Source organism: Megascapheus bottae, chromosome 4 (genome assembly GCF_031878675.1).
Source record: "Megascapheus bottae isolate mThoBot1 chromosome 4, mThoBot2.hap1, whole genome shotgun sequence".
Classification (NCBI taxonomy): Eukaryota; Metazoa; Chordata; class Mammalia; order Rodentia; family Geomyidae; genus Megascapheus; species Megascapheus bottae.
This window is the reverse complement of record NC_143512.1, coordinates 44,435,791-44,448,177: the sequence shown is the minus strand read 5'-3', so window position 1 is coordinate 44,448,177 and position 12,387 is coordinate 44,435,791. Positions and strand designations below refer to the sequence as shown.

Sequence of the window (12,387 nt, the reverse complement as noted above, 5' to 3'; positions counted from 1 at the left end):
CTAATGGTAGAGTGCTTGCTTTGCATGCATGAAGACCCAGGTTTGATTCCTCGATACCATATACAAGCTGGAAGTGGTGCTGAGGCTCAAGTGGTAGAGCTCTAGTCTTGAGAAAGTCCAAGGACAGTGTGCAGGCCCTGAGCTCAGCCCCAGGACTGGCAAAAAAAAAAAAAAGAACATTAAGCTGTTTGCCAGTGAGTACTAGAATCAGTGCTACTACCCTTATATGGTGAGTAACGTGTCTTTTCTATTGAAGTACTTAGCTTCCTTATGGGGACTTTTCTGCCCAGGCTGAATTCAAACCACAATCCTCATATTTCAGCTTCCTGAACTAGGTTTACAAGCATGAACCACTGGCACCTGGCTCCCAAGCTATTTCTCCCAATACCAGGCCCAATCTCCAACCCAATCTTCTTTACATATTGCTTTAAAATATCCAAACTCATTTGCCTAAGTCAACCAAAGCTGGGATGCTAGAACTCCATCCCTGGTTTTCCACCTCCTTGAGATACCATTTCTCTTAATGAGCAGAAGAGAGGGAAACACTCCCAAATCCTCTTAGTCTAATATCTATCTATCTTACTTATCTAATACCTGTCTAAGAATTGAAACTTAAAATGATCCGAATCCTTTACTAACAGAGCTATACAAAGCCAGCAGGTCCTGACTTTCTGCTTTGACTAAAAAAAAAAAAAAAAAAAAAAGCTGAGCGCAGTGACTCACACCTGTAATTCTAGCTACTCAGGAGGCTGAGATCTGAGGATTGAGGTTCAAAGCCAGCTCGGGCACTAAAGACCTTGAGACTCCTATCTCCAATTGATCACTAGAAACGGGGAAGTAGGACTGTGGCTCCAGGGGTAGGGCAGTAGACTTGAGTTGAAGAGCTCAGGTATACAGCACCCCTGGCCCAGAGTTCAAGCCCCATGACCACCCCCCCACACACACACACCAAAAAAAAAAAACAAAACCCTCAAATAATTGTGAGGATGGTTCACTCAGAATGAAGAACATCTGAAGTTTCATATGCTCTTAATTTTCTTTGTTCTTTGTGCTTTTTTTTTTTTTTTTTTTTTTGGTCAGCCTGGGCTTGAGCTCAGAGCCTGAGCTCCTTGTACTTTTTCAAGGCGAGAGCTCTACCACTTGAGCCACAGCACCACTTCTGGCTTTTTTCTATGTATGTGGCGCCAAGGAATCGAACCCGGATCTTTATGCATACTACGCAATAGGCAAGCATTCTACCACTAGGTGATGCTCCAAAGCAGGTCCCCCCCACCCCCGCTTTTTTTTTCTCTCTCTTCTCTTTCTTTGAGAAAGAGAGAAAGAGGATATCTCACTGTGCTGGCCAGGCTTGTTTCAAGCTCCAGGGCTCAGGTGACCCTCCTGCCACAGCCTTGAGAGTTGCCAGAATTACAGGCAGCCCATGGCACCCAACTTCCTGCTCTTATCTCACTGAAACCTCAGTTCATTCTCAGCTTCTGAGATGCACCTCCCTTGCACATCAATGAAGAGAAGGAACACAATTGAAACCAGAATCTATCTAAATGGTTAGCTTGTAAAAGTTTTCTACCATCAGACAATAAATAGAGAACTACCTCTGAATTATGATTCATAAAAGTTAACCTTTACCCCCTCAAAAGACTTGTAAGAATCACCACAGAGAAACCAATCAAATGTTGCCATCTCAGCCAAAAGGTAAAAATTATAAGAGAAAGCACATTGGACCAATGAATGTGACCTGTCCAGAAAAAATACAAACCAAGAAAAAGTGATACACACTGTTTCAACCACAAACATCATAAACCCTTAATAACACCAAGAATTCCTTACAAGACCATAAATAAGAAAGCTTAAAAAAAAAAAAAGGAGGAAGGATCATTTGTCAGAAGTGATGTCTTTATGTGCATGTCTTATAAAAACACGTATAATAAAAAGGCATTGGATAATTTCATTTTTTTAAAAAAAGGAGGCTTTGGGGCCGGGAGTTTGGCCTAGTGGTTAAAGTGCTTGCCTAGCATGCATGAAGACCCGGGTTCGATTCCTCGGTACCACATATATAGAAAAAAAGCCGGAAGTGGTGCTGAGGCTCAAGTGGTAGAGCTCTAGCCTTGAGAAAGTCCAAGGACAGTGCTCAGGCTCTGAGCTCAAGCCCAGGACTGGCAAAAAAATAAATAAATAAAATAAAAAAAGGAGGCTTTATAAAACCTGTACTTTTTTCTAAAGATGTAAATTCACAAACTTTATAACCCATACATACCCAAAGGAAATATAAACAAACATAGGTGACTTGATAATAGGTAGGAGAAAGCAGCTCTGGTTTCCTATTGCACAGTGAAGTGACTATATTTAAAAAATTAGACAAAACAAAAAAACTGGAAGAAAGGAATTTGACTATTTTTACCATAAAGAAAAGTGACAGACGCCTGTCTGGTAAGCTCAAAGTGCAATCCCCAGTAAAACAAATAAATAAATAAGGCAAGGTTTTTGCTGGGTATAGTGGCTCTTAGAATCACAGCTGCTGAGGAGGCAGGGGTAAGGGGGTCACAGTTAAAGTCCAAGTACAAGGGCTGGAGGTGGAACTCAGGTGCTAATGTGCGTGTCTACCAAGTACACTAGCAAGAAAGGTAGCAAGCAAGCTCTAAGTTCAATCCCCAGCGCGGCCAAAATATGAAAATAAAAAGTAAATAAATGCTTACCTTGACTTGAACTTTAATATATAAAATATAATATTGGTATTAAAATTAAAAACAGAGTAACTTGGAAATACTTAATAAAACTTAACATATGCCCACTTGCTAATCAGTTCTCTTGGATCTATCTGCTGGGCTGACTTTGAACTGAGATACTCAGATCTCAGCCTCCTCAGAAATTCAGAATGAAAAGCATAGACACTGGTACCAGGCTACCTGAAGCTCGAATTCAGGGCCTAGATACTGTCCTTAAGCTTTTTTGCTCTAGTCTAACATTCTATTGCTTAAACACCAGCTTTTTTGGTGGTTAATCGAAGATAAAACTTCACGAAGCTGGGCTGGCTTTGAACTGGTTCCTCAGATCTCAGCCTCTTGAGTAGCTAGGGTTACAGGTATGACCCACTAGAGCCTGGCAGAATGTCTTTTTAAGAATCATCATCATCACCTCCCTGAGTTGCTATGACTATCTTTTACCAAATTATCAAAAACACGTGGAACTGACTGAGCCTTCATGATAGGAAAAAAATCAGATGACAGTCCAAAGTTCACTGGGCTGTAATATGACTGGTACTCAGTTGTTTTGTTAACCTCTGGAAACCTTAAGTAAACAAACCCTACGGCTAGTGAAAATGACACACCCAGAAACTCTGGGTGAAACCTTGGCTTCGTGGCTCACAACAGATCCTCCTATCATCTTGCAGTGAGCCTGGCTTGAAGCTGGAGGTGGAAACACTGCCTCTCACCTTCCCATCTCAGGGGCCACAAGGAAGAAGGGCTTCCCTCTGATGGAAGGCAGGGCCCAGTAACAACCACACTCCACCCCCTTTCTGGGCTTTCCTAAGACAGCTTCAGTTTTGCTCCTTAGCCAAGTAGAAGTAATTTCATCTGTGCTTCTAGGTTTCTTAAAACCTAGAGGCTTACAGGGAGACTTCAGGATATCAATGACCCCCAGCTTGCCTGGTCCTCCTCTCTGTGCCCCACTCGCACTGGCCAAGTAAGCCCATGATTGAGGCAATGTTCTCACCCAGACTTCTTGGCAAGAAACCAATTGTGCCTAAAGAAATCTGTGATAGCGGGAGAAATCAAGATGAACGGGGGGGGGGGGGGGGGGGGGGGAGGGGGGATGGGGACCATGACATGAGAAAGGGTATCAATATTTGTGAAGTAATGCACCTTTTATCTGGTGAATATAATGTAACCCTTCTACTAATTACAATAAAATATATATATATAAAAGAAATCTGTGATAGTTTCAAAGACTGCTACTAACAGCACCCTAACAAAAACCATCTCCAAACATCTCTAAAAACTGTACAGGAGGGCCAGGAGTTTGGCCTAGTGGTTAAAGTGCTTGCCTAGCATGCATGAAGACCCGGGTTCGATTCCTTGGTACCACATATATAGAAAAAAAGCTGGAAGTGGTGCTGAGGCTCAAGTGGTAGAGCTCTAGCCTTGAGAAAGTCCAAGGACAGTGCTCAGGCCCTGAGCTCAAGCCCAGGACTGGCAAAAAAAAACACAAAACAGTACAGGAGCACACATTTCTGTTTTTCTTTTTTCTCGGGCTGATCTTGGGGCTTGAACTTAGGGTCTGGGCACTGTCCCTGAGCTCTTTTGCTAGTGCTCTAGTGCTCTACTACTTTAGCCAAAGCCCACTCTGTTTTTAAGTAGTTTATTGGAGATAAGAGTCTCTCAGACTTTCTTGCCTTCTCTGGCTTTGAACCATGATCCCTAGATTTCAGCTAAAATTAACTGAACAGTAGCCAGGATTACAGACTTGAGCACAGGAAGAAGCATATTTCTGAGATGTTTCTGGAAAGGGATTTCTTGGGCTTTTAGCAAACTGCATCATATAGGAAATTCACTGTGATAGATAGTATATACCTCTCCTGAGCTAAAACTTTTCTAGTAGCTAGGTGCTGGTGGCTCACGTCTATAATGCCAGCACTCAGAAGGCTGAGATTTGAGGATTGCAGGAAAGCCAGCTTGGGCAGGAATGTCTGTGAGACTCTTACTTCCAATTAACCACCAAAAAGTTCAAGTGGTAGAGTGCTCACCTTTAGCAAAAAGGCTAAGTGAAAACACAAAGTTCTGAGTTCAAACCCCAGTACTGGCACCCCCCCCCCCCAAAAAAAAAGGCCCAAACTACAATGCTTCTCTTTGCCTATTTCACAGGTGGCTGTTAGGCCAAATTGGTCACTGTGGTTTGGCATACTGTCATCCATGTAAAATGTTTAAAAAGTTGTCAATGGTTACCATTCTCCTGGGCAAGTGATTTCTCCAAAATGATAAGCAGCAAAATGAAAGATAAGATTTGTTTTTATCATGCAAAAGCCAAACACTTTCTGCTGGTGTCTTTTGAAGCCATTGCTTTTCAAAGAGTAGGTCTGTTCTTGAAAGCAGAAATGATTTTAGTAAAACAATTTCCATCCATCACGCCCTTTTAAAATTTTGAGTAAAAAATAAGCAGCAACTTTTGCAACATACATAGAGAGTAATCCCAAAGACAAGTTTAACACTTTACCAATTTAAAGACAGAAACCTTGTGATTTAATGAAAAGATGAAAAAGTTTTATTACACTTACCCACTCTTCCACATTGGGGGCCTGCTCATCATAAATGTGCTCCTTGTCCCACAAAATATTGGATTTGTCATAACGGTCCATCTTTCTTCGGGTTTTCACAGCAAAAAAAATGATTAAAGCAAAAGCCACAATAATCATGAAGCCCAAGACAATGGCAATAGCCTAAAAAGAGATCAAAGGTATTGGTATAGTTAATTAATTTGAATTGCTTACTTATTACAATTATGAAACTGAAGTAGAGATGAACATTTTAGTTATAAAACCTAACCCACACCAACTGAACTAAAGTAGCAACATTCAAATATGTATGTACACATGTATACACACACACACACACACACACACACACACACACACACACACACACACACACGGCTTGACTGAATACTCAGATTGCAATCAGAACCTGTGATGCTCCAAAGAGGAGGTCCCCCCAAAACAAAAAAAAAATGTTTCTACCTGCCACTAGTCACTGAGTCCATTACATTGTCATAACATTTGTTTTTGTGACTCTGAAGTAGAGACCAAGTGAGTATATTAGTGAAGTGACCTGGAAACAGGCGCTGGGGGTCACACCTACAATCCTAGCTACTCAGGAGACTGGGATCTAAGTATCAAAATTTCAATCTCAACAGACAAATCAAATAATTGGCAAAAAGCCAGAAGCAGAAGTGTGGCTCAAGTGGTAGAACGGAAAGCTTAAGAAGAAGAAAAAATCTAAGGAAGAACATCTAAGCCCTGAGTTCAAGTCCCAGTACTGGAGCACCCCCCCCAAAAAAAAACCCCTCATATATACATATACACTCAGACATGAGTGCAAGGACATCTGATAGCAGATGCAATGAGTGTACTAATGTCACAAGTAGAAAAGTGGGCTGGTGGGTTGGCCCTAATTTACCCCTGGATGAGTGCTTTCTTTATTCTGGACACTCAGTGTATTCTGTTCCCGACATTACACTGTCTGACTTAAGAAGCTTCAAGGTTGGCTTGTTTACTAACTTGAGACAGAATGACATGGATGCCCAAGCTCTCCTTAAAACACAGGCATCCTCTGATGCTTTTTTTGTTTGTTTGTTTTTTTACCAGTCCTGGGTCTTGAGCTCAGGGCCTGAGCACTGTCCTTGGATTTTCTCAAGGTTAGAGCTCTACCACTTGAGCCTCAGCACCATTTCTGGCTTTTTTCTGTGTACATGGTACCGAGGAATCAAACCTGGGTCTTCATGCATGCTAGGCAAGTACTCTACCACTAGGCCAAACTCCCAGCCCTGATGTTCCCTTTTAAGACAGGTGTCCATGCCTGAGATACACATTTTCCTTTCAGAGCATGGTAGTGATCAAAGGAGTGGTCTTCTGCTGGGCATCTGTGGCTTAGGTTTGTAATCCCAGCTATTCAGGAATGAGAGCCGAGGACCATGATTCAAAGACAGCCCAGGCAAGAAAGTCTGTGAGACTCTTCTTTCTAATTACACACACACACACACACACACACACACACACACACACACACACACACGGAAGTAGAGCTATCACGCAAGTGGTTGAGTACTTGCTAGCTTTAAGCAAAATAACTCAGGGACAATGCTCAGGCCTTGAGTTCAAGCCCCAGGATTGGAACACACAAAAAAAGAACATGTTACCATAACTCCACTAGAGAGCTATAGAAAACTAGTCTTGAAAACGTATCCACCTAACAGCCACATTTTTATTAACAAATGAAAATAAAGTAAATTAACTCAATGATGCTATACTCTAAATAAACAAACAAATAAAAAGACTACATCTGTCTATGCAGCCCAGAGTGGTCCAAAACTCACATTCAACCCGCTGCCTTGGCTTCCAGAAAGTTGAGATTAAGTTGTGTTCTGCTACCCCTAGTTTAGTGTTAAACAACTTGAAAACTACTAATCTTGCCAGGCACCAGAGGCTGAAGCCTATATGCCTAGCTACTCTGTGGAGGCTGAGATATGAGAATTAGGGTTAAAGCCAGTCTGGGCAAAAAGTCTGTGAGAATACTATCTCCAATTAACCACCAAAAAGCTAGAAGTATAGCTATGGCTCAAGTGGTAGAGCACTAGCTTTGAGCAAGTTTAAGCTCCAGGACCAACACCAAAAATAGCGAACCTGAAAAGCAACTTTAAAAATCTAATCATGTGGGGCTGGGAGTTTGGCCTAGTGGTAGAGTGCTTGCCTAGCATGCACGAAGACCCGGGTTTGATTCCTTGGTATCACATACATAGGAAAAAACTGGGAGTGGTGCTGAGGCTCAAGTGGTAGAGCTCCAGCCTTGAGAAAGTCCAAGGACTGTGCTCAGGCCCTGAGCTCAAGCCCAGGACTGGAAAAAAAAAAAAAATTCCATCATGCCTAGTGTTTTTTTTTTTTTTTTAAAGCATGCATTAGTCAGATAAGGAGGAAATTTCACTGAGACATTTCTACACATATATTGAATATATTCCAATTCATCCCCTCATGCCCCCAGCTGCTGACATGTTTGGCAAATTTCAGTCCATAGATTTGTTTTAGCTTAAATGACAAAGACAAATTAGAGCAAACGAACCGACAATTCATTTGATCTGGAAGATGTCCATGTTACAGTATCTTGTATATATACTATAAAGGACCTTGTGACAAGGATATGTCCTACAGGGCCAGTCATCCAGTGTCTGTAAGTAAGCATGTCAAGTGGCTCCTTGGCCTGAGAACACTTGAGATTGAGGCAGTTATCAAGCCTTTGCCCTGATATCCACTAGTGAGTAATGGGAGGCTATGTAGATGTCACAGTGACAACCTTTTTCAGAGAATCAAGATTTTTTTTTTGGTTTGGGATTTTTTGTTTGTATATTTTTGCCAATTCTGGGGCTTGAACTCAAGGACTAGGCACTGTCCCTGAACTTCTTTTCTCCAAGGCTAGCACTACCACTTTAGCCCCAGCGCTACTTCTGGCCTTTTCGATTATGTGGTACTAAGGAATCAAACCCTGGGCTTCATGTATGCTAGGCAAGCACTCTACCACTAAGCCACATTCCCAACATCTCAGAGAACAAGTTTTAAGTAATCAGAGGATTAAGAGTTACCAGGTATGGTGAGATAGTACAGACATTTAGTTATTAGCACAGATATGTCTGAATGGCAACCTGTGAAATCCACATCTGCAAGAAACCATTCAGTCCTGGAAAAGGAGTTATTAGAGAAAGTCTGACTCCCAGAATAACTCATTCAGGTCCAACAGTGGGCATTCCCAAGTCAGTGTTAATGTAATTAAGATGACTCATGGTTTCAGAAGGCAGGGTTTCCAGCCCCAGCTGCATACATATCTGAGTCATCTGGATAAACTTTTTTTTTTCCTTGTGCCAGTTATGGGGCTTGAACGCAGGGCCTGGGCACGGTCCTCGAGCCTTTTCAAGAATAACACGCTACCACTTGATCGACAGCACCACTTTTGGCTCTTGTGTGTGTATGGGATACTGAGGAATCAAACCCAGGGCTTTGGGCTTTGTGCATGCTAGACAAGCACTGTACCACTAGGCCATGCTCCAGGCCCCTGGATCAACTTTTAAAAATAGGGACAGTGCCCAGTCTAGTAGCTAACACCTGTAACTCTAGCTACTCAGAAGGCTGAGATAGGATGACTATGGTTCAAAGCCAATCTAGACAAATAAGTCCAAGAGACTTTTCCCTCCAATTAAAATCCAGAAATAAAAGTGTGGTTCAAGTGGTAGAGGACACTAGCCATGAGTTAAAAAGCCAAATCACAGTGAGGCCACAGTACCAGTGTGTGCACACGTGCACATGCACGCGCATGCACACTCTCTCTCTCACACACACACATGTGACCAAAGAAAAACTTCACCAAAACTAAAAGCTCTGTACAGAGGTTATAAAAAAAATGAAAAAAAAAAGACTGCAAACTGTACATCCAAATTACAAGGAATGAGAATGAGTAAAGATTGTGAATACATATTACTCCAAAGATGATGGAAAGATGGAGGACATGGCCAATAAGTACATGAAAAGATGTGCTGGTACCATCTTCGCAACCAAAAAAGACAGGGGCCAGGAGCTTGGCCTAGTAGTTGAGTGCTTGCCTAGCATGCACAAAGACCCAGGTTTGATTCCTCGGTACCACAAACATAGAAAAAGCCAGAAATGGTGCTGTGGCTCAAGTGGTAGAGCTCTAGCCTTGAGAAAGGCCAAGGACAGTGCTCAGGCCCTGAGTTCAAGCCCCAGGACTGGCCCCCCAAAAAAGACAAAAGATGCTTAACAGCTATGAAGTACCTGCAAATCAGAAGCACAATAAAGTCTCACTTTACACATTAGCAGAGCTAGAAATCAGAGAAGTAAACAAGAAACAAATGTCTGTGAGGAAGAAGAAAAATTGAAACCCTCTTAAATTGCTGGTAGGAATTTGGGAACCCTCAAAGATCCTCAAGAAGGTAAGAGTCACCAAATGACTCATCAATCTATCCCTAGATACATAGGCAACAAAAGAGACACTAAAATATAGGTCACACAAAGACTTACTTGTACATGGATGTTCACAAAAATTTATACACCAGTGACCTAAGCAGTATGGGAACAGCTCTTATGTTTACCAACCAGTGGGGCAATCCAATGGAGCATGGACTTACATTAGAACACAGTCAGCGAGGACAAGACTGAGGAAGTCACCCATGATGAAATAAGAATAACTCTAAACCAGCAAGCTAAGTGAAAGCAATTGACCACAAGACTACAAATTGTGAGATTATATAATATACCCAGAAAACAGGCACGTCTATATAGGGGAGGGATAGAAAAAGGACGGATAATGAGTACACAGGTTTCCTTGGATAGCAAATTTCTTTTGTGTGAGTGTGCCAGTAGTAAGGCTAGACCTAACAGCATGAGTGCTATCCCTTTAGCTTTTTTGCTCAAAGATCTACCACTTGAGCCATAGCTCCAGGAGTGAGGTAGAGAAAATGTTACAATGTAGTAATGCTTGCATAATTCTGTGCATACATTAAAAATCATCCAACTATTTCTTAAAATGGTAGAATTATATGGTCCATCTGAACACTGACACCAGCCTTTAGCCACAAATTTTGATATTATTATAAGTGAGGCCTTGTCATCCATCCTTTTCTTCTTCCTCTTTTTTTTTTTTTTTGTGGGACTTGGCCTGAGCTCTTCAACTCAAGGCTACCATCCTACCACTTGAGCCAAGCCCCATTTCCCATTTTCTAGAGGTTAATAGGAGAAAAGAGTCTCAGGTCCTTTTGTGCTGGGGCTGGCTGGCTTTGAACCTTGATCCTCAGATCTCAGCCTCCTGATTAGCTAGGATTACAAGTGTGAGCCACCACACCCGGCTCATCCATCCTTTTCAAAGTTCCCAGAGTGCCTTCAATACAAATCCCAAGTTGAAAGCTTCTGCCCTTAAGAGAGGAGAGTGGGGAAGAAAATACTAACTCATACCTCCTGGGGATCCACCACACAGTAGTGATACAAATATTGATCCACGTAGAGTCCAGTAGCTGCAGGTGTATAAAACTGGTTGCAGAGTGCAATAATCTGTTGACTGTACAGAGATCCAGAGGCCTGGGCAGTTGGGTTGACTCCCATTATATAGACAATTGTAGAAATAAACACCAAGATGCCTAGGATAGCACTTATTATTATCACTGTTAAGTAATATCTTCTTGTTCTAGACATACCAGATCTTATCACACTGGTAACAAATATCACCAGTGAGGCAATGAAACAAAAGGCAGCCATGGCCAACAGGAAGCCCTTTGCAGCTCTTGGATCTGTATATCCTCCTCCATAGCCATAACCATAGCCAAAACCATAGCCATTCCCATAACCACCAAAGCCACTTCCTCCATAAGGATAGCCAATGCCACCCCCTAGGATGCCAGATCCATAGCCTCTGTCCCAGGCAAGTGTAGAGGCCACACAGGCAAATATGGCAATGCACATGACAATAATGAGCATAGACAGAATCCGAATCACTCCTGGAGGAGATGTCCATTTGTAGAAATGAAGGATTTCATCTTCTGGGTAAAAAGAGTAGGCTGGTTGAGAGAGCATTGGTCGGACATGCATTTCTCCACCGTATATGTCATTACTTGGTGCATAATGATTTGGTTTGCTGGAATGCAAATGAGAAGAACTTTAAGTTAGCACAGTTTGGTGATAAACAGAAGAAAAGCATATAAAGTACTTGGAATAACAAATAATTATTGGGAAATAAAACTATCGCTGCTGTCCCACTGAACCCTGGACTAGCCCTGAGCAAAAAGTGTCTAAGAACAGTGTCCAGGCCCTGAGTTCAAGTCCCAGGACTGGCAAAAAAAAGAAAAAAAAAGATTGGATGGATGGATGGATGGATGGACAGACACACAGACAGGCAGGCAGGCAGGCAGGCAGGCAGACAGACACATGACTAGCCCAGCCTCTGAGCTGCTGATTTTGCAAATCTTAGGCAGAACAAGTTTCCTGATGATGCAGATGCTGCTGGTCTTGGAAATATACCTTAAGGATGACAGTCGCGCTAATCTAATACAGAACAAAGATTCTCCAAATTTTCTCCACATGAGGATCACTTGAGAAAGAGTAAACATCTCAAATGGTGTGTACTATGTCAATTACAACCTAATACACCAGTTTTAGAACAATGGTATTGACCTTTCAGTTTGTGTAGTACAAGATGGGTGTATTCAAACAAAGTGCTAGTTTACCATAGTTCCTAGCAGCTTCCCTCTCCACTTATGTACCCTCAGTCCTGTATTCAATTGACAACTCTTTCTTGAAGTTGCCAGGGATCTGGTTCTGGGCACTATGCTGAGTATAAGAGATACAGAAATAAATAAGATAATCTCATTCTGCAGGATTGATTTTTGTTGTTCTTGTTGTTGATGCGGGAACTGGAGTTTGAACTCTTAGGAGCTACCCCCCTTAGCTTTTCTGCTTAAGACAGGCACTATACCGTTTGAGCCTCATCTCTGCTTCAACTTTCAGTGAATTAATTGGGGCTGAGAATCTCATAGACTTTCCTACCTGGAATAGCTCTGAAATAAAACTCTCATATCTCAGCCTCCTAAGTAGCTAGTTATAGGTGCATGTAAGCCACCAGCACCTGGTTC

The 12,387-nt window shown here is 42.1% G+C and overlaps 1 protein-coding gene across 2 annotated transcripts in view; it reads right to left on the bottom strand.

Annotated features, from left to right (window-relative positions):
• Window positions 1-12,387, bottom strand: part of Ocln (occludin) — a 62,615-nt gene that overhangs the window by 32,102 nt on the left and 18,126 nt on the right. For both annotated transcript variants that reach the window (XM_090331782.1, XM_090331783.1), the window contains exons 3-4: window positions 10,718-11,393; window positions 5,270-5,431 (exon numbers count right to left, since the gene is read on the bottom strand). In XM_090331782.1, the coding sequence (XP_090187908.1) occupies window positions 5,270-5,431; window positions 10,718-11,393 (838 nt within the window). The remainder of the gene's footprint in view (window positions 1-5,269; window positions 5,432-10,717; window positions 11,394-12,387) is intronic.